The 27,475-nt window shown below is 42.8% G+C and overlaps 1 protein-coding gene across 1 annotated transcript; it reads left to right on the top strand.

The window, feature by feature from the left end:
* Nucleotides 1-26,706, top strand: LOC141204978 (uncharacterized). Its single transcript, XM_073664021.1, has 7 exons — nt 1-83; nt 19,269-19,418; nt 19,548-19,727; nt 19,811-19,934; nt 20,018-20,115; nt 20,311-20,401; nt 24,697-26,706. Exons 2-7 carry the CDS (start codon nt 19,347-19,349, stop codon nt 26,043-26,045), a joined length of 1,914 nt encoding a protein of 637 aa, XP_073520122.1. The 5' UTR covers nt 1-83; nt 19,269-19,346; the 3' UTR covers nt 26,046-26,706.
* Nucleotides 26,707-27,475: the final 769 nt, after the last annotated feature.

Genomic DNA, 27,475 nt, shown 5'->3' on the forward strand with positions numbered 1-27,475 from the left:
TGACTCCTCCCCTCCTGTGACCTCATCACAGCTCCTGTGCGCACAGAGCAGCCATATATGTGGTGGCGGCTCTGCAGGTGGAGGTATGTGGAGACCCCATTACTGGGCGCAGGGGGCATTAACCCCTAAAGCACGGAGACTCTTTTGGGGTCTTGTGTTGACCCTTTATAAGAATTATAAGGTTTTTGTTCTATTTCCTGTAGTAGATACATACGACCCAACTATGGAGACAGGAAGGGAGGAAACGTATTGTTCTCATAGTACAGCACCCCTTTACTGACCCCCACAGTGTAATGCCCCCATTATGCCCCTTATGCAGGATGTATGATGCCCCCACACAGTGTAATGCCCCCATTATGCCCCTTATGCAGGATGTATGATGCCCCACACAGTGTAATGCCCCCATTATGCCCCTTATGCAGGATGTATGATGCCCCCCACAGTGTAATGCCCCCATTATACCCCTTATGCAGGATGTATGATGCCCCCACACAGTGTAATGCCCCATTATGCCCCTTATGCAGGATGTATGATGCCCCACACAGTGTAATGCCCCCATTATACCCCTTATGCAGGATGTATGATGCCCCACACAGTGTAATGCCCCCATTATGCCCCTTATGCAGTATGTATGATGCCCCACAGTGTAATGCCCCCATTATACCCCTTATGCAGGATGTATGATGCCCCCACAGAGTGTAATGCCCCCCATTATGCCCCTTATGCAGGATGTATGATGCCCCACACAGTGTAATGCCCCCATTATGCCCCTTATGCAGGATGTATGATGCCACACACAATGTAATGCCCCCATTATGCCCCTTATGCAGGATGTATGATGCCCCCACACAGTATGATGCCCCTTATGCAGGATGTATGATGCCCCCACACAGTGTAATGCCCCCCATTATGCCCCTTATGCAGGATGTATGATGCCCCACACAATGTAATGCCCCTTATGCAGGATGTATGATGCCCCCACACAGTGTAATGCCCCCATTATGCCCCTTATGCAGGATGTATGATGCCCCCACACAGTGTAATGCCCCCATTATGCCCCTTATGCAGTATGTATCATGCCCCCACACAGTGTAATGCCCCTTATGCAGGATGTATGATGCCCCCACCGTGTAATGCCCCCATTATGCCCCTTATGCGGGATGTATGATGCCCCCACACAGTGTAATGCCCCCATTATGCCCCTTATACAGTATGTATGATGCCCCACACAGTGTAATGCCCCCATTATGCCCCTTATGCAGTTTGTGTGATGCCCCCCACACAGTGTAATGCCCCCATTATGCCCCTTATGCAGGATGTATGATACCCCCATTATGCCCCTTATGCAGTATGTGTGATGCCCCCCACACAGTGTAATGCCCCCTTTATGCCCCTTATACAGTATTTATGATGCCCCTTATACAGGATGTATGATGCCCCCACACAGTGTAATGCCCCCATTATGCCCCTTATGCAGTATGTATAATGCCCCCATTATGCCCCTTATGCAGGATGTATGATGCCCCCACACAGTGTAATGCCCCCCATTATGCCCCTTATGCAAGATGTATGATGCCCCCACACAGTGTAATGCCCCCATTATGCCCCTTATGCAGGATGTATGATGCCCCCACACAGTGTAAAGCCCCCATTATGCCCCTTATGCAGTATGTATGATGCCCCCACACAGTGTAATGCCCCATTATGCCCCTTATGCAGGATGTATGATGCCCCCACAGTGTAATGCCCCCCTTATGCAGGATGTATGATGCCCCCACACAGTGTAATGCCCCATTATGCCCCTTATGTAGTATTTATTTTGCCCCCACACAGTGTAATGCCCCCATTATGCCCCTTATGCAGGATGTATGATGCCCCTACACAGTGTAATGCCCCCATTATGCCCCTTATACAGTATGTATGATGCCCCACACAGTGTAATGCCCCCATTATGCCCCTTATGCAGTTTGTTTGATGCCCCCCACACAGTGTAATGCCCCCATTATGCCCCTTATGCAGGATGTATGATACCCCCATTATGCCCCTTATGCAGTTTGTTTGATGCCCCCCACACAGTGTAATGCCCCCATTATGCCCCTTATGCAGGATGTATGATACCCCCATTATGCCCCTTATGCAGTATGTGTGATGCCCCCCACACAGTGTAATGCTCCCTTTATGCCCCTTATACAGTATTTATGATGCCCCCTCACAGTGTAATGCCCCTTATACAGGATGTATGATGCCCCCACACAGTGTGATGCCCCCATTATGCCCCTTATGCAGTATGCATAATGCCCCCATTATGCCCCTTATGCAGTATGTATGATGCCCCCACACAGTGTAATGCCCCCCATTATGCCCCTTATGCAGGATGTATGATGTCCCCACACAGTGTAATGCCCCCATTATGCCCCTTATGCAGGATGTATGATGCCCCCACACGGTGTAATGCCCCCATTATGCCCCTTATGCAGTATGTATGATGCCTCCACACAGTGTAATGCCCCATTATGCCCCTTATGCAGGATGTATGATGCCCCCACAGTGTAATGCCCCCATTATGCCCCTTATGCAGGATGTATGATGCCCCCACACAGTGTAATGCCCCATTATGCCCCTTATGTAGTATTTATGATGCCCCCACACAGTGTAATGCCCCCATTATGCCCCTTATGCAGGATGTATGATGCCCCCACACAGTGTAATGCCCCCATTATGCCCCTTATGCAGGATGTATGATGCCCCCACACAGTGTAATGCCCCCATTATGCCCCTTATGCAGGATGTATGATGCCCCCACACAGTGTAATGCTCCCATTATGCCCCTTATACAGTATGTGTGATGCCCCCCACACAGTGTAATGCCCCCATTATGCCCCTTGTGCAGGATGTATGATACCCCCATTATGCCCCTTATGCAGTATGTGTGATGCCCCCCACACAGTGTAATGCCCCCTTTATGCCCCTTATACAGTATTTATGTTGCCCCCTCACTGTGTAATGCCCCTTATACAGGATGTATGATGCCCCACACAGTGTAATGCCCTCATTATGCCCCTTATGCAGGATGTATGATGCCCACACAGTGTAATGCCCCCATTATGCCCCTTATGCAGTATGTATAATGCCCCCATTATGCCCCTTATGCAGGATGTATGATGCCCCCCACACAGTGTAATGCCCCTTATGCAGGTTGTATGATGCCCCCCACACAGTGTAATGCCCCCATTATGCCCCTTATGCAGTATGTATGAAGCCCCCCACACAGTGTAATGCCCCCATTATGCCCCTTATGCAGTATGTATGATGCCCCACACAGTGTAATGCCCCTTATGCAGGATGTATGATGCCCCACACAGTGTAATGCCCCCATTATGCCCCTTATGCAGTATGTATGATGCCCCCCACACAGTGTAATGCCCCCATTATGCCCCTTATGCAGTATGTATGATGCCCTCACACAGTGTAATGCCCCCATTATGCCCCTTATGCAGGATGTATGATGCCCCCACACGGTGTAATGCCCCCATTATTCCCCTTATGCAGTATGTATGATGCCTCCACACAGTGTAATGCCCCATTATGCCCCTTATGCAGGATGTATGATGCCCCCACAGTGTAATGCCCCCATTATGCCCCTTATGCAGGATGTATGATGCCCCCACACAGTGTAATGCCCCATTATGCCCCTTATGTAGTATTTATGATGCCCCCACACAGTGTAATGCCCCCATTATGCCCCTTATGCAGGATGTATGATGCCCCCACACAGTGTAATGCCCCCATTATGCCCCTTATGCAGGATGTATGATGCCCCCACACAGTGTAATGCTCCCATTATGCCCCTTATACAGTATGTGTGATGCCCCCCACACAGTGTAATGCCCCCATTATGCCCCTTGTGCAGGATGTATGATACCCCCATTATGCCCCTTATGCAGTATGTGTGATGCCCCCCACACAGTGTAATGCCCCCTTTATGCCCCTTATACAGTATTTATGTTGCCCCCTCACTGTGTAATGCCCCTTATACAGGATGTATGATGCCCCACACAGTGTAATGCCCTCATTATGCCCCTTATGCAGGATGTATGATGCCCACACAGTGTAATGCCCCCATTATGCCCCTTATGCAGTATGTATAATGCCCCCATTATGCCCCTTATGCAGGATGTATGATGCCCCCCACACAGTGTAATGCCCCTTATGCAGGTTGTATGATGCCCCCCACACAGTGTAATGCCCCCATTATGCCCCTTATGCAGTATGTATGAAGCCCCCCACACAGTGTAATGCCCCCATTATGCCCCTTATGCAGTATGTATGATGCCCCACACAGTGTAATGCCCCTTATGCTGTATGTATGATGCCCCCACACAGTATAATGTTCCCCCAGTAGCGCCTGAGGTCCTGTAGTTGGAATAATCCCTCTGGAGTTGGTTTTCCCTTTCCCTGCTCCCCTCCATGTATACCCTCGATCATGTATACATGCATGTAGGGGAGCAGGCCTTACTAGATATCGAGGCTTTGTACAGTAATATACCACATGAGGATGGTATCAGAGGAGTAAGACATTTCTTGAAATCGAGATCAATAGTGTAGCAGACATAATGACTTCATGGAGGATCTTCTAAAATTCACTCTTACTCATAACTTCTTTCTTTTTGACAGGAAGTACTTCCACCAGCTCAGGGGTACTGCGATGGGGAGCCCCTGTGCCCCCTCGTATGCTAACCTATTCTTGGGCTCATAGGAGGAAACCACAATATTCAGGGATAATCATAAGCGGTGGCATCCATATATTGGAGTATGGTATAGATATATTGACAACATTTTTATCATCTGGTCAGGGACGAACAGGTGTTATCCGAGCACGCTCGGGTGCTAAGAGTATCTTCTGCGTGCTCGAAAAATATGTTTGCATCGTCACAGTTGCATAAATTGCGGCTGCTAGGCATCTGCAACACATGCAGGGATTGTCTGTTATACTAGAGAGGAAGCTATAGTGTCGCCAAACTGGGACACAAGTTCTCCTACACAGCTGAATATCTGAAAACAAGAGACAGCGGGAGCTTTTTTGATGAAAGTAGAAAAATATTTATTAAATATTATGATACACCATAAAATTCATAGGGAGTCCATAAACAGGATAACAGACGATGTGTTAAGAAAAGAGCAGACACCCCAAAAGAGAGTAGTCAGCCCTGGGTAAATGGTGCAAAGTAGAGCAAAAAATATGGCACGTGAAGGCTTATGGAGCTAGAGAGGGAAGCAGACAATACTGCTAAGGTGCATCCACACGAAGTCAAAGCCAAAGAGATGGAAGGTCACAGGTGAAGGAACATGGGAATGCAGTATGCTGAGAAGTGCAATGTAAAAAACCATAAATAGTACAACACTTACCCAAGGGCTGAGAACCCCCCCCCAGTGGGGATGAAAGGGTGCAAGGACACCTACCCAACGCGCGTTTCGCGTGAACAATGCGTTGCTTTCTCAAGGGATGGATATGCAGTACCACAACCAATAGTGTGTGGCCCTCATCGAATGGACTTTGAGAGTCGTACCGACAGGCTCGGACTGGCCTGGCGGGGTGCCGGGAAATTTCCCGGTGGGCCCCCTGCAGAGAAGACAGAGGAGAAATTTAAAAAAAAAAAAAAAGTGGTCGCGGGCCCTTTAAGGGCGCGCGCACACACTCTCACCTCCGCGATGCCCAGGACAGTAGCGGGAGGGGCCTGGGAGCAGGAGAGCCAAAGAGCAGAGCAGGGGCTGCACTGCAGCGTCACACTCAGCAGACAGGACCGCACATCTGCTAAAAGTGACATCACAGCGCGCCCTGCACTGCAATCTCCCGCCTTAGGAGCGCGTCTGTACTGTACAGGTAGTGTAATATTTGTGTGTTTGTATGAATTTTTATGTATATGCCTGTGTGTGTAAATGCCTGCCTGCATGTGTGTACAGTGTGTGTGTGTATATGCCTGTGTGTGTGTATATGCCTGCCTGCCTGCATGTGTGTACAGTTTGTGTGTGTATATGCCTGTGTGTGTACAGTACAGACCAAAAGTTTGGACACACCTTCTCATTTAAAGATTTTTCTGTATTTTCATGACTATGAAAATTGTACATTCACACTGAAGGCATCAAAACTATGAATTAACACATGTGGAATTATATACTTAACAAAAAAGTGTGAAACAACTGAAAATATGTCTTATATTCTAGGTTCTTCAAAGTAGCCACCATTTGCTTTGATGACTGCTTTGCACACTCTTGGCATTCTCTTGATGAGCTTCAAGAGGTAGTCACCGGAAAAGGTTTTCACTTCACAGGTGTGCCCTGTCAGGTTTAATAAGTGGGATTTCTTGCCGTATAAATGGGGTTGGGACCATCAGTTGTGTTGTGCAAAAGTCTGGTGGATACACAGCTGATAGTCCTACTGAATAGACTGTTAGAATTTGTATTATGGCAAGAAAAAAGCAGCTAAGTAAAGAAAAACGAGTGGCCATCATTACTTTAAGTAATGAAGGTCTGTCAGTCCAAAAAATTGGGCAAACTTTGAAAGTGTCCCCAAGTGCAGTTGCAAAAACCATCAAGCACTACAAAGAAACTGGCTCACATGAGGACCGCCCCAGGAAAGGAAGACCAAGAGTCATCTCTGCTTCTGAGGATAAGCTTATCCGAGTCACCAGCCTCAGAAATTGCAGGTTAACAGAAGCTCAGATTTGAGACCAGGTCAATGCCACACAGAGTTCTAGCAGCAGACACATCTCTACAACAAGTGTTAAGAGGAGACTTTGTGCAACAGGCCTTCATGGTAAAATAGCTGCTAGGAAACCACTGGAAAGGACAGGCAACAAGCAGAAGAGACTTGTTTGGGCTAAAGAACACATTGAATGGACATTAGACCAGTGGAAATCTGTGCTTTGGTCTGATGAGTCCAAATTTGAGATCTTTGGTTCCAACCACCGTGTCTTTGTGCGACGCAGAAAAGGTGAACGGATGGACTCTACATGCCTGTATGCATACTACCTACGCAGTGGGTAATAAACTCACATAATGTCCCATTCATGGAAAAAGTGGGGATTTAACCATATAACAATATATATAGACCTATAAGAAAAATGGTACACCCCAGAAAGTACAATTAGTACAAACAGATGGATTTAAAAGGTATATATTTTATTTGAATACGTTAAAAAACGTTAAAAAACACTACAAAAGTATAAGATAGAAGTCAATAGGTATGAAAGTGAGAAATACATGAAAAAGACGATCACAGGAGGGCATAAGGGCTCAATAGACAGTGCATGAGAGATCCTCTATGTAAATTAGCACAAAAAAGAACAGTGTACATCATTAGACGTGCAAACATGCATGGACCCATATAGCGGTACCACTGTACTACATATAACTACCGGTGTCAATTTAGCCTCTAGTATATGGGTATATCTATGCGTTTGTTCTAAAGTATATAAATCAATGTAAATCAGGCTTACCCATATCTGTCCACTGTGATCGCGCCCCGACGCGCGTTTCGCGTGGTGGGCTTCCTCGGGGGGCAGTGTTTCTACCGTGAAGCATGGAGGAGGAGGTGTGAATGTGAGGGGGTGCTTTGCTGATGACACTGTTGGGGATTTATTCAAAATTGAAGGCATACTGAACCAGCTTGGCTACCACAGCATCTTGCAGCGGCATGCTATTCCATTCGGTTTGCGTTTAGTTGGACCATCATTTATTTTTCTACAGGACAATGACCCCAAACACACCTCCAAGCTGTGTAAGGGCTATTTGACCAAGAAGGAGAGTGATGGGGTGCTACGCCAGATGATCTGACCTCCACAGTCACCAGACCTGAACCCAATCGAGATGGTTTGGGGTGAGCTGGACCTCAGAGTGAAGGCAAAAGGGCCAACAAGTGCTAAGCATCTCTGGGAACTTCTTCAAGATTGTTGGAAGACCATTTCCGGTGACTACCTCTTGAAGCTCATCAAGAGAGTGCCAAGAGTGTGCAAAGCAGTCATCAAAGCAAAAGGTGGCTACTTTGAAGAGCCTAGAATATAAGACATATTTTCATAGAATCATAGAATGGTAGAGTTGGAAGGGACCTCCTGGGTCATCTGGTCCAACCCCCTGCTCAAAGCAGGTTTCACTAAATCATCTCAGACAGATGTCTGTCCAGCCTCTGTTTGAAGACGTCCATTGAAGGGGAACTCACCACCTCTCGTGGCAGCCTGTTCCACTCATTAATCACCCTAACTGTCAAAAAGTTTTTTCTAATATCTAATCTGTGTCTCCTCCCATTTAGTTTCATCCCATTGCTTCTAGTCTTTCCTTGTGCAAATGAGAATAAAGATGATCCTTCTACAATGTGACAGCCCTTGACATATTTGTATACAGCTATTAAGTCTCCTCTCAGTCTTCTTTTTTGCAAGCTAAACATTCCCAAATCCTGCAACCGTTCCTCATAGGACATGGTTTGCAGACCAGTCACCATTCTGGTCGCTCTTCTCTGAACTTGCTCCAGTTTGTCTATGTCTTTTTTAAAATGTGGTGCCCAAAACTGTACACAGTATTCCAAATGAGGTCTGACCAAAGAGGAGTAAAGACCGATAATGACTTCACGTGATCTAGACTGTATGCTTCTGTTAATACATCCCAGAATTGTATTTGCCTTTTTTGCTGCTGCATCACACTGTTGACTCATGTTCAGTCTATGATCTATTAGTATACCTAAGTCTTTTTCACATGTACTGTTGCTTAGCTCTATTCCTCCCATTCTGTGTATGCTTTTTTCATTTTTATTGCCCAGATGTAGTACTTTGCATTTTTCCCTGTTAAAAACCATTCTGTTGGTTGCTGCCCACTGCTCCAGTTTATTTAGGTCTTTTTGAATCCTCTCTCTCTCTTCTCTAGTATTAGCTATCCCTCCTAGCTTTGTGTCATCAGCAAATTTAATCAGTTTACCCTCAATTCCTTCATCTAAATCATTGATAAAGATGTTGAACAATACAGGTCCCAGGACGGAGCCCTGTGGTACCCCACTTGAGACATTCATCCAGCTGGATGTGAAGCCATTTACAACCACCCTTTGAGTCCGATCACTAAGCCAGTTATGAATCCACCTAACAGTTGCCTGGTCCATTGCATACTTGGTCATTTTTTCAATAAGGATGGTGTGAGATACTTTGTCAAATGCTTTGCTGAAGTCAAGATATACTATATCTACAGCATTTCCCTGATCCACCCAGTCAGTGATTCTGTCATAGAAGAAAATTAAGTTAGTCTGACATGACTTGTTAGTTACAAACCCATGCTGACTCTGGTTAATCACTTCATTCTTATCCAGGTACTTACATACATGTTGTTTAATAATTTGTTCAAAGATCTTTCCTGGTATAGAAGTCAGACTCACCGGCCTATAGTTCCCTGGGTCCACCTTCTTCCCCTTTTTGAAGATAGGAACAACATTTGCTCTTCTCCAGTCTTCTGGGACTTCTCCTGTTCTCCAAGAATTTTCAAAGATTATGGAGAGTGGTTCTAAAATTTCTTCTACGATCTCCTTCAGTACTCTGGGGTGTAATTCATCTGGACCTGGAGACTTGAACTCATTTATGTTAGCTAAATATTCCCTCACAATCTTTCTGTTTACAGATAACTTGGATTCCTCTATTCCTTTAAAAGGACAGTGAAGATCAGTTGATGTTACATTTTCTTTCTGAGAGAAAACAGATGCAAAATAGGAATTAAAAAGTTCGGCCTTCTCGACATCCTCTTACCATTTCTCCATTTTCATCCTGTAAAAATCCTATAGCATCTTTGACTTTTCTTTTACTTTTGACATACCCCCAAAATCCTTTTTTATTGCTTTTGACATCTCTTGCAAGCCTTAATTCATTGTCAGCTTTAGCTAACCTGATACGTGCCCTGCAGGATCTGCAGACTGCATTATAATCTTCTTTAGATATGCCTCCCTCTTTCCATTTAATAATTTTCAGTTGTTTCACACTTTTTTGTTAAGTATATAGTTCCACATGTGTTAATTCATAGTTTTGATGCCTTCAGTGTGAATGTACAATTTTCAAAGTCATGAAAATACAGAAAAATCTTTAAATTAGAAGGTGAGTCCAAACTTTTGGTCTGTACTGTATATGCCTGCATGTGTGTACAGTGTGTGTGTGTGTATATGCCTGCCTGCCTGCGTGTGTGTATATGCCTGCATGTGTGTACAGTGTGTGTATATGCCTGTGTGTGTATATGCCTGCATTTGTGTGTGTATATGCCTGCCTGCATGTGTGTACAGTGTGTGTGTGTATATGCCTGTGTGTACAGTGTGTGTACAGTGTGTGTGTATATGCCTGTGTGTACAGTGTATGTGTGTGTGTGTGTGTAGTGTGTGTATATATACCTGCATATGTGTGTGTGTGTAGTGTGTGTATATATACCTGCATATGTGTGTGTGTGTGTATATGCCTGCATGTGTTTGTGTGTATGTATTTGAGTGCCAGCCTGTCTACATGTGTATATGTGTCTTCACACATGTGTGCGTTCTTCCCTGCGTGTCTGCATTTTTGTGTGTGATTGAGTGTGTGTGTGCATTTCTGCATGGTAGCATGTTTTGCAGCGGTAGACAAACGCAACACATGCAGGAATTGCCTGTTTGTTAGGTAATTCCTGCATGTGTTGCTTCTGTCTACCGCCGCAAAACATGTTACCGCAGGGACTCGAGCATATTAGCAGAGCACTACAAGATACTCGGATAACACCCGAGCATGCTGGGATCACACCTTATCCGACCACGCTCGCTCAGCACTAGTTGCCAGGTGCTCCTGCCATGTTAGTCATTCAATGAAGCTCAGCCTGAGGTTGGGCTCCATGGAAGTGTCACAATCAAGGTGCCGGACGTTATTGCAGCACCCTCACTTTGTAGTTCGCGGTGACTGTAATGTCTCCCTCCTTGCACCGACCCAATAACAGGAAGCGAGTGGCGGCAGGGAGAATAAAATGTAATTTTCTCTGTGTAGCCAATGCCTTTCCATTAAGCCGTCTAACCAGGCTTTAAACCCTTTTTACCTGCAGATTACCCCTATATCTGCAGATAAATAGCATTTTTCAAGGTGACAAGTTACCATTAAAGGGACTCTGGCAGTACGGAATGACTGTTCGAACAAAGTCCTGCCGCTTGGTGCTCCACAGCGCGGCCAATCATGTAATTATAGTACATTATAGAAAAGCATAACAAGTAATAAAACCGTTTATGGTTGGCTGTAGTGTGGGCCCCTAGAAAGTCAGTTCCCCTGGTGGGCCCTAGGCACCCCAGTCCGACCCTGCGTACCGATGCACCTCAGCCAGTGAGGTCCTCACAAATCAACTGGGAGCTGAGAGTAGCTGTGAGGGACTGTAGCGACACATCTCAACCCATATGGTCCCCACAGGAGATTATGGGCCTTACCATAATGGTTTGTTGGACTGTTGTAGCTTGTAACAATAGTTATGTACTTCTACATATAACCAGAAAGTTATTGACTGCATAATGCAGAAGTACAGTGTCCATTTTTGACAAGTGATTCTGACAAGTGACTTTTACTACTGTAATAATAATAAAAAAATATTCACTGTTCACTTATGGGACTTGAACCCAAAACTCTACGTCTAGAAGAGTACCCCTGTAGTTTGTGTGCTAAATAGGCATAATTACAAAAAAACACAAAACATTCCTATTGGGATTTGAACCGAGCCATTGTAGTTTCAGAGGCTGATGCCTTACCATTGAGCTATCCAGCCATGACATAGTGCCTGGGAGCTTTTCTTGTCTTATGAGATCAACCATGAAAATACCCAGGATGACTAAAAGTTATTGTGATTCTGGTGTTTGAAGAAAGTCACACATCAAAATCAAACATCATTTGAATTTGGCTTGGAGCAGGTATTTATGAAAGCCCCAATCAGTTTCAGATACTGTAGGTTTGCACTGAAAATCATATAACCAAACCGAACGCTTAGCTTTCATTAGCTGAGTTTATAGCTCAGTGGTTAGTGTACTGACTTCTGGACAGAATTTTGGGTTCAAGTCCCATCAGCGAACAGTGACTTTCTTTTATTATTATTACAGTTGTAAAAGTCCCTTGCCAAGATCAATTGTCAGAATCACTTGTCAGACAGGGTATTTAGCCTCAGGCTGACATCATTCTGATGTTTGATTTTGATATCTGATTATGTCCTAAAATGGACACTGTACGGAAGAAGCATTCATAAAGTATTGTGCCTGCTATCTGATATATGTACTTATCGTCAAGTTCTTGTTAGGTAAGAAAAGTTTTTTTGGACTTTGGGGGGCCAATTACAGCTATTGCTGTGGTACCTGTGATTTTATCTATACCACTGTTTATAGGATGTGTATAGGATAATAGAGTAAAATAAAGTTGTTATGGACGTGACTTAACTAAAATTGTGCAGTGAGTCTGTTTTCCCTATAGTGACCGATATTTCTTGTTGCTAAAGCTGTGATATATTTTTTCATTTTAAACCTTTTTTTAACTTTTAAACAACTCTGATTAGTGCGATCATACAACACAGAAGCCTCTGATTGCTCAGATAATGCACTGTACTACTGTAGTGCCGTGTATTATCCCTGCCTGTTAGTGTAATAGGAACAGCCCCATACACATGAGATAAATGTTGACTGATTGGTCATTAGGCAGATGACTATCTCTCCCGACTCTCCCATGCACACAAATATTCCAGATTTCCTGTGGTGTGTATGAGAGTCTCCTCCAGACTTCTCTAGTGGAGGATTATCTACAGGAAGAACAAACATTTTAGCCTCTGAAATTCAGGATCATAGATCCTTCTCTGCCCTGACATCATCTGACAGGAGGTCCCCAAATACATTATATAGTCAACCAAACCCCCAAAATCAGTGCTTTCATGCAACTTTAGTCTAATATTTATGGAGGCGTTAAAAGATAACTTATTGGACGCTGCCTTTGGCCCGTCCTAATAGACTTTAGTACATTGCAGGCCCAGACACCATTATTAGGCATTTAAGTATCTTAGTAACTAGGCAGCCCCCTACTATTGAGCACTTGGGGGAGGAGGGGCACTGAGCCGGACTCTGTCAAACCTTCTTAGATGCCATGTTTCCTTTGGACAACAAGTGGTTAAACTGCCAGGGTTTTTGTTGTAGCCACACCTGTGCCATCCCTGCGGTGAACATCTATGTTCTGGTGCTCAAAAGTGTGAATTTTTTTTAAAACAAATGTTTAACGTGTTAAAAAATAACAAAATGTGTCTTATGCTTTTTTTTTTTTTTTTCAAATATCTTTTTATTCAAGATTTTCAAACATTACAATACAGAAAAGATACAACTGAGTAAAACGTTTGACATTCCATGTCAGCATTACATCGTATACATTATAACTTGTATAAGGAAAGGAAAAGGAGGGGAGAGAGGAGGTAAATGTATTTAGTGAGGAAGTGGTGGAAAGGGTAGAAGAGAGAATATCTCCCACTGCAAACATTTGTACACACTGTTAATATACTTAAACCTTCAACTGGAATATGGGACCTGAAGAATCCCCAGCGTAGCCCCCAGATCCTCCAAACAATACCACTCAGTACAGGGCCACCAACAGGGCATTACTGCCCTTACTGGCGTATGGGGCCCGGTGCTCACCGGACCCCTGGGAACTGAACTTGTGTCCTCACGTGCGGGAGTCTTCCCGCATGTCAATAGTTAACGGCCACCAGCCAATCATTGGCCTCAGGCTGACGTCACGCGCACGTCGCTGGTGTATGACGTCAGTTCCTTCCTGTGACATGGCAATACTCGTTTTACAATATTACAGTAAGTCCTCCCCCCCCCATGTAGACCTTTCTTTGTTTCTTTTTTTTATTTTATTCCCCCCCCCCCTTTCCTTTCCTTTTCTTCCTTACTTTACTCCTTTTCTTTCCTTCCCCTACTCCCTTTCCTTCTCTTCCCCTTTTCTTCTTTCCTTCTTCCCTCTCCACTCTGCCATGCAGTTTTTTTTACTCTACAGTAGTATATATAGGTGTTACTCTAATCTAATTAATCCTATCCAACCGTGGCTGCCATAATTTATGGAAGTATTCCTGCTTATTCTTCTTGGTGTAAATACTTTTTTCAGGTTGAATTATATAGTTTGTTTGGGCAATGAATTCTCGTCTGGACGGGGGCTCCTCTCTAATCCAATATTTTGCAATAAATTTTCTGGCAATAAACAATAATCTCGCAATTGCTATTTTGGTCATGTTGTCTGTTTTTATTTCTAAACAAAACGCTTTGGTAGATTAGGGACAAACTTTTAATACCCTTTCTTCATTTTAATGGAATAATTAAATAAAAGTGAAATTTTATAGCCTTATAGTGAGGGATATTATATGGGGTTTTCCCCATTTGGTTAATAATCGAGTGTACATCACTCCGGGCTATTGATAGTCCTATTTTGATTTTGGTAATTTTATTAATAGTTATTTTTATTTCTCAGTATAGTAGTGATAGGGAGGACCTAGGGTCAGCCCGCCAGAGCGTTACAAGAGGGAAGGGGAGGGGGGGGAAGACATCACTACATGGGGGAAACCCCAAACCCTTAACAATTAACCACTTAACTGTTTATGCTCTGCAGTAAGTTGCCCTGCTAATAGTATTTGCACCACTGACCACGCTGTGGACTCCTCTTTTTTTCTGGTGAGTTGGACCTCAGAATATTAAGCTAAATTAAAAACTAAGAAAGGGAAAAGAAGAGACTCTTCCCGCACCTGGGTCAACTCGTTCACCAACAGGGTGCATGTAACTTCATAGCCTTAATCATTTATGTAGCATTAATAACTCTAAGAACTTTATGTACTGTGTCTATAAATGCTACTGTGAATTATTTAGCAGCAATGTTCCTATGATAGAAAAGTCAAAGAAAAAATATATAGCATCAACATTGAGACGGTTTTTCAAAGAGAACAATAAACAATATTGGTCCCTCTCATTAAAGTCAGGAAAAATAATGTAAATCTCTACATGGAGAATTAAGATGATGTAAACAAGCAATTCACTTCCTGACATGTAAACCAGTCGGAGACATAACTTTTTCAACATTTACGAATCTTTTGAATAGGCCGAAAAGAATGGCTGACTTGTGGAAAGTGATTACCATTCAAGTAGGTGATCTGCTCCGGTGTCTATGCTGTCCTTGGCCCTTTGGTGTTGAGTAGGGTCCGACTTCTTCTCATTCACTTCTTTCCTAACCTCCATGTCTCGATGATTTGGAGAGTGAAGTGTCCATGTCCCTTTCAGCCTGTTGAGGCGACTTAAAAGTAATAACCTTTCCTGGAAAATTCTTAGTAGAGCAGGGTACTGAAGTGTAAACCTCCACTTTTACTGGAATAAAGTTGAACAGATTTTTTTTAAAGGACCTCTTGTGTTTGGTGACATCTTCCGAATAAAAAAGGGCTGGATGATTTCCTCACTACGCATAACATTGTGGATTATAGTTAAATTAGTGACAAAATGTACAATTGGGGGAGGAAGGTTGAACTTGATGGACCTAGGTCTTTATTCAACCTATGTAACTATGTAATCTTCAAATAGTAAGAGCCTCATTACTTTCATTATCAAAGGGCGATAGTCATGTAAGGTGTAAGAAAGACAGTGCAACACAAAGGGAAGAGGAAAAGGGAGCCCAGACTCTATGGAAAGGGGGAAGTGGAGACCTCCTAGGCTGATCTAGTATCACCCTGTCTCCACTAACGTCCCTACATTTGCTCTTCACCAATCGCCGCACGCAAACCTCACCCTGTCTTTCCCTGGCGTTTGGCCCTGGCTAGGGAAGGGAGCGGGATGAGCGCTAGTCAATCCCCACTGACTACTAATGATAACAAGGGGTAACAAACAAGGGAAGATAGCTTAGCTTAGCTTTTAGTCAACTTCAGAGAGATGAACACCCGTCCTAGCTTCAGAGAGGATGAAGTAATGCACTTTGCTCCGAGCCTTCACAGAGGGTAATGTGAGTGTCGCCGGCACCTCCCTCTAGCAGACAGCAGGTATTTATACACCCAGGCCTGGGTGTTAATTAGCCAGAGGAAGATAGCCGCTGCGTCCTAGAGAGACAGCCTCTAAGAAGGTGTCTGTAATGTCAAACGTAGAGATCTCCTGCAACCTGCTGTAGGGCGACTGTCTGTCACTTCTGACACACCCGTGACAGTGATACCTTTTTCTGTAAGCTCTCATAATGTCTGCTTTGTCGTTGTAATCTAAGAATTTCATTGTTGGTGAGAACGTATATCCAGTCCCACTCTCTGTGCTCTTTCAATCCTGCAGCTATGGCTTAGACCCAGTGATTGAGGCAGATCTCTCTCACAAAGTTGCTGTAATTCTGAGGCAGGAACCGACTCCATTAGCCTTATTAGTCTCAAGTTACTGCGTCTGTATCTATTCTCTAGATCTTCCACCTTTTGGACTCGCTGTCACTTGTGATTAATTCGGACTAATTTAATCCAGTAAAACATTGGATTGCATTAGGTCCAGTGTTAATTTTTGAGTGTGTGCTCATATGCATTTTTTTTTCCAGCTCCGATCGGATTGCGATTGGACTAAAAAAAAAAAATGCATGATGGTGCGATTACATGCTGAATTCGGATCACACGCACCCATACAAGTCTATGGCTGCATGTGAAACATCGCACTTCACTCTGATATCACCCTAATGCATTGCGATTCCCGCCGACACCAGCAAAAGAGGAGATGGAGAAATTATTTTCTCCATCTTCTCTGCAACTGTGCTGCAATCCTCTCATGTGAGAGGATCAGAGCACTGACACTCGGCTCTCGCTCTCACTCTCAGCAGAGCAGGAGCCGGGTGTCATTCGCATGTCGCTCTCGCATCGGATGCCGCACGCTAATGGGACTCCGGCCTTTCACTGAGGCGGCTAGATTCTGTAGACATTTCTTTAACGCAACATAGTACATCGTAACATAGGTTGACTAAAGACCTAGGTCCATCAAGTTCAACCTTCTTTCCCCAATTGTACCCCCTACAGTAACACTACACTAACTTACTAACTAACTGGGACTAGGCCTCACAAATGTATTATTATTACCATTTTTATTATTGCTTCTCTTTTACAATTAAAAATAAACCCGTTTATAATTTTTTGATTAGTGTTATATTTTATATTACTCTAGTGATTTAATAAAAGTATTAATAAAATCCCTATGTAAGTTTTCACTTAACTATTTGCAGGACCCGTTGTTCAAGCTCTGCGATTCTATCTTTGTGGCCACGTAGTTCTCACTGTAAGTGGTTGAGGGAGGTTTGGATGGTTGCTCCAGATCTTTTGAATATCAGGAGCAATTCTGCTTTCAACAGCCAGTTATTTATAGTCCAGCAAATCGGAGGGTACCTTTGTTAATGATGCATCCTCGGTATATTCACTGTTAGATGGAGGTAAAGCTGTTTGCGTTGCTGAGACGCATTCTGGGGTCAGCACTATATTGTCCCGCCATCTGTTCGTCAAAGCAGATACTGGTTCATGGAAGAGTAGGGCAGGTTTGTCAAGGTTTTTACCCATTGGTAGTCTTGTCTAGGCCATTTATTGGTGCTTATCTCTGGTTTTATTTAAGTCGGGTGCAGGAGCTTTTCATTTGCATCCTACTTGACTAGCGCCGTAACCTGAAATCCAGCTTATGCTTTTTGCATGTTTTTTTCTTTTTACAAAAACTGTTGGTGCTAATTTTCTTTTGAAACATTTTAATATCTGCTTTTTTCTGGTGTTTTTCTTGTAATATAGGAAAGCCTAAGGCCAGAAACAAACCCCATAAAACACTGTACATGGAGATTTTGGTATCTAATAATTTCTGTGCACTGTGTTTGTACAAACAAAAAAGCTTTTAGAAATGCCTCAAACTACTGTGTGTGAATCAGACATCAGATATAATTAGTTAGAAGATAAGAGTCTGGGGAAGACGGGAAACATTTATATAGACGGCCGGTGATGATATAGTCAGTGAAAGACTGTGGCCAAATATGTTTCTACAGCCTTAGTAGAAGATGAAGATATGTTGTCCTCATCATGAAGTAGTTATTTCTCATGTCACGTGTAATGAATATCTCCTGCAGTATTGCTAATGCCTATTCCAGTGTCGGTAAATGAGACGAGAATTAGAGTTATGGAAGATGAATCTACGAGAAATGTATTCAGCTGCAGACTCCAAGGAAGAAACTACTTGTTGTCTGTGACCTAAAATGTATAGGTTTTATTAGTAGATGTAAGGCTGTGTTCACACGATGCGTATTTCATGCGTTTCCGCGGCGTTTTTGCAGTTGCGTAAACGCCGCGGAAACGCATGAAAAACGCATGGTAGAAGGGCAGCAATGTTCCCCAATGGAAATCCGCATGTGCTGTGCCCATGATGCGGATTTTTCCGCAGCGTTAACGCTGCGGTCAAAAATCCGCAGCATGTCAATTAATTTTGCGGAAACGCGGCGATTTCGCCGCCATTGACTTGCATTAGAACGCGCCAATTCCGCAAGACAGCATTTGTACTTGCGTAATTGGTGCGTTCTAATGTGCGGATGGTACCCGGGTGTGGAGGAGAGGAGAGTCTCATCCACACCCAGGTACCATTAAAAAAGCTGTAAAAAGAAGAATAAAATAAAAAATAAATGTATTCTTACCTTCTGTCGGCCCGCGCAGCGCTCCCGCTTGGTTTCCGGCACTTGCAGTGAGTTGTAGGACCTGCGGTGACGTCAGAGTCATGTGACGGGTCACGTGACGCTGACGTCGGCAGGTCTTTCAATTCAAAGTTGCCGGCAGCCGGGAGAACGGAGTGAGCAGGACAGCGCGGGCCATCGGAGGTAAGTATATACACTCTCTCGGTTCACACTGTATAAATCCATGCTGTTTGCATGGATTTATATAGTGTGACCTAGTTGTCAAGCACTTTCCAGGTGATGCTAACATCGCCTGGAAAGCGCTTGTCAATCTGCATGCGGAAACGCATGTGAATCTGCATGTGGATCCGCATGTATTCTGCAGGAAAAACGCATGCACAATCTGCATGCGTTTTTTCTGCCAGGGAGATGCAGAAATGATGCAGAAATTTTCTGCTTCATTTCTGCATCGTGTGCACATACCCTAAAGAAGAAAACTAAATGGTATAAAATAGTAGATCTCATATGTTTCCCCTTATTATCTCCAGTAATTGTATTATTACACAGGATTTTTATGATGTTACATCAGCTCATCATCTTCCCATTCAGGTCTCTACAATATCGGACCCTTTCAGTGAAGATCTTCTATAGAAGAGAATTTTCCTCATTTACCGGTCAAAGATAGATATGGACAGAGACAAGATGGCGGAGAGAATATTACACCTCACCCTAGAGATCCTCTTCCGGATTACTGGAGAGGTGAGAGATTCTGATGACGTCACATTACATCATTCTTATCTATGGGAATAACAAATGGACAGAACTGGAGAGGTGAGGACTCTGGAAATGTCTGTAGTGAGATTTATTCATGTGTCTCTCCATAACCAGGATTACACAGTAGTGAAGAAGACCTCTAGTGAGCACCGTCAGGACCCTGTGTCTGAGGGATGGGGAAGACCCCTGAGCCCAATCACAGGGCCTCCACCTCACCCCCTGATACATGAGGACATCAATGACCAGAAGATCCTAGAACTCACCTACAAGATGATTGAGCTGCTGACTGGAGAGGTGACACTGCTGGGAATGCTGGGACATTATACAGTAACGCTATGAAGGGATCGGGGGGATGACTGTATCATTGTATCTGTCAGATTGCTATAAGGTGTCAGGATGTCGCCATCTATTTCTCCATGGAGGAGTGGGAGTATTTAAAAGGACAGAAAGATCTGTACAAGGACGTCATGATGGAGGTTCCCCAGCCCCTCACATCACCAGGTAATAGACAGGACTAAATACACACGGCCTATAATTATCTGTATGTAAAGAATGAATTCAGTCCCTGTATGTGTTTCCTCCAGATCTATCCAGTAAGAGGACAACACCAGAGAGATGTCCCCGTCCTCTTCTTCCACAGGACTGTAAACATGAAGATCCCAATGTTCCTCAGGATCATCAGGTAGATGGAGAGAAGGTGTCATGAGATCTCCCTTATGATGTGTAGACGGCTGTGAAGGTCTTGTGTTCAGTCTTGTTTTATCCACCAGTATTATATGTTTTATACTTGTGTAATGAGAACGGTGGAGATGGCAGGATTAGAGCTGATCATAGATGTGACTTCTTCTGTCTGTATCTTTTATAATATTTGTCTCAGGGTGAAGATCTGTCCCATATTAATACTACAGAGACATATGTGAGGGGTGATGAGCGGTGTAAAGAGAAGATTCCTACATATGACCACCCAGGTGAGTAGTAACCACTAAATGCTGAGAAGTCACAGATTCTTCTCAGTCACCGGCTGTGGCTGTTTTATCGGTGGTGTAGTCCGGCCGTATCACAATCGTGTGATCACCATTTTGCTTCTAGATCACAACATTCTCCTGCTGACCGTTACCTGTCCAGATCTGTAAACTAAAGCCAAATGACAGCGTGCATAGAATGTGCTGACAAGTTGGAAAATCACTTGAAGAAAAATATTATGATGGGCCTTTATTGAATGCTTTATTGAATAAGAAATATACCCCTCTTGTAAACAGAGCATAAGCCCAGAGCATGGGCCAACATTTCCACCGTTTTACCGGTCTTTTTCAAGGCAAATCCATCACTAAACAAAACAAACCAAAATTAATACAGGTATAACAGATATGGCAGGTTCTGCCTATTATAGGCTACAGAATATTATAGTGACAATTCCTAGAACCCCACCAAAAAAATAAATATAGAGGTAGAGGAGTGGTGTCAGAAGGATAAGCCAGGTGGACAATAGATCCTAGATAAGGTCCAACAGGGACGTGTGATATAGACAGAAACTATTAGAGTTATATATTGAGTTAATATTACCTAATATGAGGGTCTTTCTCAAACATCGCTAGAAGAAGAGAAATATACAAAGTTAGCCATGCTGTACAAATATACCTGTGGTCCTAAAAATTGACTGTACAGGAATAATATGTACAGAAATCATGGGGAACAAAAACCATATTACATTTATTCTATGCAACTACATGACATGAAGACAACAAAACAACCAAAAAGCAAACAAAAAAATAAAGTAATAATTAGTGTTGAGCGAGTATGTTCTGTTCCGAGTATGCTCGGGCCATGCTCCAAGTAATTACAGCTGCTCGGTGATATGGTTGAATCACTCCCGTGTGCATGATTTGCGACTGTTTGACAGTTTTAATACGTGGGAGGAATGTCTATTTCTTACACATTCTTCACATGTAATAAAGCTGTCAAACAGTCGCAAATCATGCACACGGGAGCGATTCAAACATATCACCGAGCAGCTATAAATACTCGGAGCTCGGCCTGAGCATACTCGGCGAAAGGGTTAATAGAACATACTCGCTCAATACTAGTAATAATGGATTCATATAGGGGTAAGAACAATAGGAACACTAAAAGCAAGAATTTGAGGGATAAGGACTAGAGCCAAACATATGTGCACATATACACTGTGTGCAGAATTATTAGACAAGTTGTATTTTAGAGGATTATTTTTATTATTGATCAACAACTATGTTCTCAATCACCCCAAAAGACTCATAAATATCCAAGCTTAATATTTTTGGAAGTTGGAGTGTGTTTTTTTTAGATTTGGCTATCTTAGGAGGATATCTGTTTGTGCAGGTAACTATTACTGTGCAGAATTATTAGGCAACTTAATAAAAACCAAATATAATCCCATCTCACTTGTTTATTTTAACCAGGTAAACCAATATCAGTGCACAAAATTTAGAAATAAACATTTCTGACATGCAAAAACAAAAAACAAAAAAAATTAGTGATCAGTATAGCCACCTTTCTTTATGATGACACTCAACAGCCTTCTATCCATAGATTCTGTCAGTTGCTTGATCTGTTTTCGATCAACATTGCGTGCCAGCAGCCACCACAGCCTCCCAGACACTGTTCCGAGAGGTGTACTGTTTTCCCTCCCTGTAGATCTCACATTTTATGATGGACCACAGGTTCTCTATGGGGTTCAGATCAGGTGAACAAGGCGGCTGTGTCATTATTTTTTTCTTCTTTTAGACCTTTACTGGCCAGCCACGCTGTGGAGTAGTTGGATGCATGTGATGGAGCATTGTCCTGCATGAAAATTTATCTTTTTCTTGAACGATACCGACTTCTTTCTTTACCACTGCTTGAAGAAGTTGTCTTCCAGAAACTGGCAGTAGGTCTGGGAGTTGAGCTTCACTCCATCCTCAACCCGAAAAGGTCCCACAAGTTCATCTTTGATGATATCAGCCCATACCAGTACCCAACCTCCACCTTGCTGGCGTCTGAGTCGGAGTGGAGCTCTCTACCCTTTACTGATCCAGCCTCTGGCCCATCAAGAGTCACTCTCATTTCATCAGTCCATAAAACCTTTGAAAAATCAGTCTTAAGATATTTCTTAGCCCATTCTTGATGTTTTATCTTATGTTTCTTGTTCAAAGGTGGTCGTTTTTCAGTCTTCCTTACCTTGGCCATGTCCCTGAATATCGCACACCTTGTGCTTTTTGATACTCCAGTAACGTTGCAGCTCTGAAATATGGCAAAACTGGTGGTGATTGGCATCTTGGCAGCTTCACGCTTGATTTTCCTCAATTCATGGGCAGTTATTTTGCGCCTTTTTTGGCCAACACGCTTCTTGCGACCCTATTGGCTATTTGCCATGAAACGCTTGATTGTTCGGTGATCACGCTTCAATAGTTTGGAAATTTCAAGACTGCTGCATCCCTCTGCAAGACATCTCACAATTTTGGACTTTTCAGAGCCCGTCAAATCTCTCTTCTGACCCATTTTGCCAAAGGAAAGGAAGTTGCCTAATAATTAAGCACACCTTATATAGGGTATTGATGTCATTAGTCAGCACCTCTCCTCATTACAGAGATGCACATCACCAGATTTACTTAATTGGTAGTTGGCTCTCAAGCCTATGCAGCTTGGAGTAGGACAACATGTATAAAAAGTATCATGTGATCAAAATACGCATTTGCTTAATAATTCTTCACGCGGTGTATATGTACCTAGGGAGGGTTTAGTTAATACGTGAGACGGATATGTTCTGGAAGGGGGAGGGGGAAAGAAGACATTGAAATGGTACAAACCTAGGTATGGTAATGTCCGAAGTATAAGGAAGTTTTATGCTTGTTAGCAAAAATGTACTGTCCAACCGTGGTACGGTGGAGGCTGTTGGAAAAGACATAAAAGTAGCTGAGATGTAATTAGTAGTATAAAGGAAAAGTGGACACCAGGAGTAATACTGACCATATGGAGCGTTGTCCAGGGGAGTTGGTGTGGAGCGCTGTGTGCACTTGCAGTGGTGCTCTGGCGCCATTGGTGTCAATGGGAACGTGTATATACGCGCTTAGCTCGGTACTTCCGGTGTCAAGGCACCGGAAGTGACCCAGGACTGAGAGCCAGAACGAGGCTTCAGACGCAGTGTGTACAGAGCTAAGCGCGCATATACACGCTGCCACTGACACCAATGGCACCACAGCAAACGCACACAGCGCTCCACACTAACTCACCTGGACAACGCTCCTTATGGTCAGTATTATTATACAATATGTTTTTTGTTTTGTTTTTGTTCCCCATGATTTATGTTCATATCATTCATGTATAGTCAGTTTTTAGGACCTCATGTATATTTGTACAGCACGGCTAACTTTGTATATCTCTTATTCTAGAAATGTTTCAGAAAGACCCTGATAGGGTTGAAACGTAACCCAGCATGTGGCTTTGTTCTATCACAATAAATCTATTACTAAGGATATCTCCATGAGTGCGGCTGATTATCTCTTATTTGGTGACATCGCAGGTGCAGATCCCAGAGGAGATGGGACACAACATTTCCAGAAGCCCTAATATAATAAAATGTCAGAAAATCAGCAGTAGAAATCCCCACATAATGGCTACATTTTGGAAATTATAACCCTCATTGAATCAATCTTTAGAAGTTGTTACTATTTTGACTCCACAGGCACTTTCCGGAAATTAGCACTCAGTGGATGTTGGAGAGTGAAAATTGCAAATATACCATTTTATTACCCAACACATAGTGCCCAGATTGTGCTCCAGGAGACACACACCGTAAATTAAGTGGGTTATTCTCACTATAGTAATGCCAAATACATGGATGGTACATGTGGTTTGGATACACACAAGGCTCAAAAGTGAGGGGGAGATCTGACTTTGGGAGAGCGGATATTGCTGGATTGGTTTATGGAAGCCAAGTTGCTTTTCAAGAGCCTTTGAGCCACTAGTGATGTGGAAACCCCCATTTTTTTCCATTAACACATGATGGACTTGAGTGGTATTATTTTCGCCTACATAACATTTTTTGGTGGCTTTTTATTGCATATTTCGGAGGCAGACTGAACAAAAATTTGCACACCTTGCTCTACTGGTTCATCCTATGAGGTTTTCTTGGTGAATAATTCAATATGTTTTCATAACTGACCATTTTACAGTTTAACTAGAAATGTTAAAAAATATAAAATTCAAGGATATTTTATTCTAAAATAATAATTGGTTTTATTCTTGGCAGATGACTGTACCAGGAGATCAGAGGGACAGCTGACACCTTCAATTTTTAAATCGGATAATCTTGAGATCCCACAACAGACAACTGAAGTGAATGCCATTACTCCTCCATATATACCATCATCCCTTTACTGCAAAGATCTGTCATCTGATCCTTTGAAACAGGTCCTGTGTTCTGATTCATTACCAACTACTAAGGAAAATCGAAGTCGCAAAATAAGCATTAAAAAACGAACTGCTCCTAATTCAAAGAAGCCATTTTCATGTACAGAATATGGAAATAGTTTTCCCCTCGAAAAATCTTATCTTAAACATCAAAAAATTCACACAGCGGAGAATAGATTTTCTTGTCACAAGTGTGGGAAATGTTTTAACCAGAAATCAGATCTTGTTAGACACCAGAGAACTCACACAGGGGAGAAGCCTTTTTCCTGTTCAGAATGTGGGAAATTTTTTATAAACAAATCAATTTTTGTTACTCACCAGAGAACTCACACAGGGGAGAAGCCTTTTTCCTGTTCAGAATGTGGGAAATGTTTTACACTGAAAGGGAATCTTTTTAGACACCAAATAACTCACACAGGGGAGAAGCCTTTTTCATGTATAGAATGTGGGAAATGTTTTAACCAGAAATGCAGTCTTTTTATACACCAGAGAACCCACACAGGAGAGAAGCCTTTTTCATGTTCAGAATGTGGGAAATTTTTTATAAGCAAATCAAGTATTCTTAATCACCAGAGAACTCACACAGGAGAGAAGCCTTTTTCCTGTTCAGAATGTGGGAAATGTTTTACACTGAAAGGGAATCTTGTTATACACCAGGGAACTCACACAGGAGAGAAGCCTTTTTCATGTTCAGAATGTGGGAAATGGTTTAACCAGAAAGCGCATCTTGAAAGACACCAGAGAACCCACACAGGAGAGAAGCCTTTTTCATGTTCAGAATGTGGGAAATGTTGTAACCTGAAATCAGATTTGGTTAAGCACCAGAGAACTCATACAGGGGAGAAACCTTTTTCCTGTTCAGAATGTGGGAAATGTTTTAACCGGAAATGCAGTCTTGTTATACACCAGGGAACTCACACAGGAGAGAAGCCCTTTTCATGTTCAGAATGTGGGAAATGTTTTAACCGGAAAGCGCATCTTGAAAGACACCAGAGAATCCACATAGGAGAGAAGCCTTTTTCATGTTCAGAATGTGGGAAATGTTTTAACCGGAAAGCGCATCTTGAAAGACACCAGAGAACCCACACAGGAGAGAAGCCTTTTTCATGTTCAGAATGTGGGAAATGTTTTAGCCGTCAATCAGCTTTTGTTAAGCACCAGAGAACCCACACAGGGGTTGTCCACTAGTAGGGCAACCCCTTCTCATTCCACATGTTTGGTCCTGTTAAAATAAAAACACTTAAACAAACCTCCCATGACGGCACCATTCCAGCGGTGTCAGGATTCGCATTCCCGGGGCTCATGTGAGGTTGTTACATCACGTGGGCCCTGTGCCCAATCAGCCCTGGCTTCACTGTCCCCCCTTCGGACGTATTGAGCATCAACAGGAAGCCAGGGCTGCAGCTTCTCTCTGACTTCGTCTCATTGTTCGTTTTGTCCGAAGGTGAGAACAGTGATGCCAGCGCTAATTGGATACAGGGCTCACATGACATAACAACCTTACATGAGCCCCCGGAACGCAAGTGCTGACACCGCTGGAACATCGCCGGCATGGGAGGTTAATATCTCACACACAGAGAAGCCATTATCATACCTAGATTGTAAAAAATTAATTACTGGAAAATCTTATTTTGTTAACCATCAAAAATAACCCAGACGTGGAGAAACTATATATTTTATTGACAAATTGTAGAAAAACACATAAGACCGTCATATAATTAAATGAGAAAGGAAAATTACTTTAGAACTTACCGTATTTCTTGGACTAGAAGACACTTTTTTCTTCAATCAGATCATTTTTATTAAGAAAATGACACAATAACGTTTTACAACGAAAGATCAGTAGAACAAAGAGAGATTCAATGTTACATGGTATCATTATATATTATTGTTATACATAAAATACAATAAAATTGTCATCTGCTTCCAAGGATTCAATTTTTTTTCATTCAAACAAACTAATACCCCTCCCCAATAACACTCCAGGGAAATCTATATTCATATGATTATTACTGTTTTATGATGTGTATACATTAGAATATCTGCCATTCAGTTAGAATAATTAGTTTGCATGTGTACTGAACATACTTACATCATTTAACCTGGAATGATCATACCACAAGTGTTCATGAAACCAGAAATTGCCATGTTATTTCTCAGGAGTACTCCAGATGGCAGGTCTGGGTATTCAACCACGGTCCGCAGATGTTGTCAAATTTCTTGGTTGCTTTTCTCTTTCTGTATACCTTTATTTCTAACCAAATAATAATGTTTAGCTTATTTATTAACTTATAAATTTTCGGTGGTTGAGTTTCTAGCCAATGTTGTGCAATAAGTTTGCGTGCTTGATACAATGTTTGCAAAAGACCTATAGCCATCAGGGATTCAAAATCGACAGATTCTCTCCAATATCCCAATATGCATATTTTGGGGTCTGCTTGGATTTGCACACCAAATACCCTTTTTTATTAAAGATAGTGTGTTTTTCCAGTAGGAGCTCAATCTACAGACCTCCCAGAACATGTGTAACAAATGTGCATCTCCTGTTGCACATCTTGGACAATCTGCATTTGGACGTGGCCCAATTCTAAAAAGAAGTCTTGATGTTCTATACAGTG

The sequence above is a fragment of the Phyllobates terribilis genome, unplaced genomic scaffold, assembly GCF_046119375.1.
Source record: "Phyllobates terribilis strain yellow unplaced genomic scaffold, ASM4611937v1 Scaffold_136__1_contigs__length_4911898, whole genome shotgun sequence".
Lineage (NCBI taxonomy): Eukaryota > Metazoa > Chordata > Amphibia > Anura > Dendrobatidae > Phyllobates > Phyllobates terribilis.

What these genes read in the sequence shown, in the direction of transcription:
- LOC141204978 (XM_073664021.1), top strand. Translation starts at nt 19,347, where the DNA reads ATGGACAGAGACAAGATGGCGGAGAGAATATTACACCTCACCCTAGAG. An exon ending in CCAGCCCCTCACATCACCAG is followed by an intron (nt 19,935 to 20,017) that starts GTAATAGACAGG and finishes TGTTTCCTCCAG; the next exon opens with ATCTATCCAGTAAGAGGACA. An exon ending in TCCTACATATGACCACCCAG is followed by an intron (nt 20,402 to 24,696) that starts GTGAGTAGTAAC and finishes TATTCTTGGCAG; the next exon opens with ATGACTGTACCAGGAGATCA.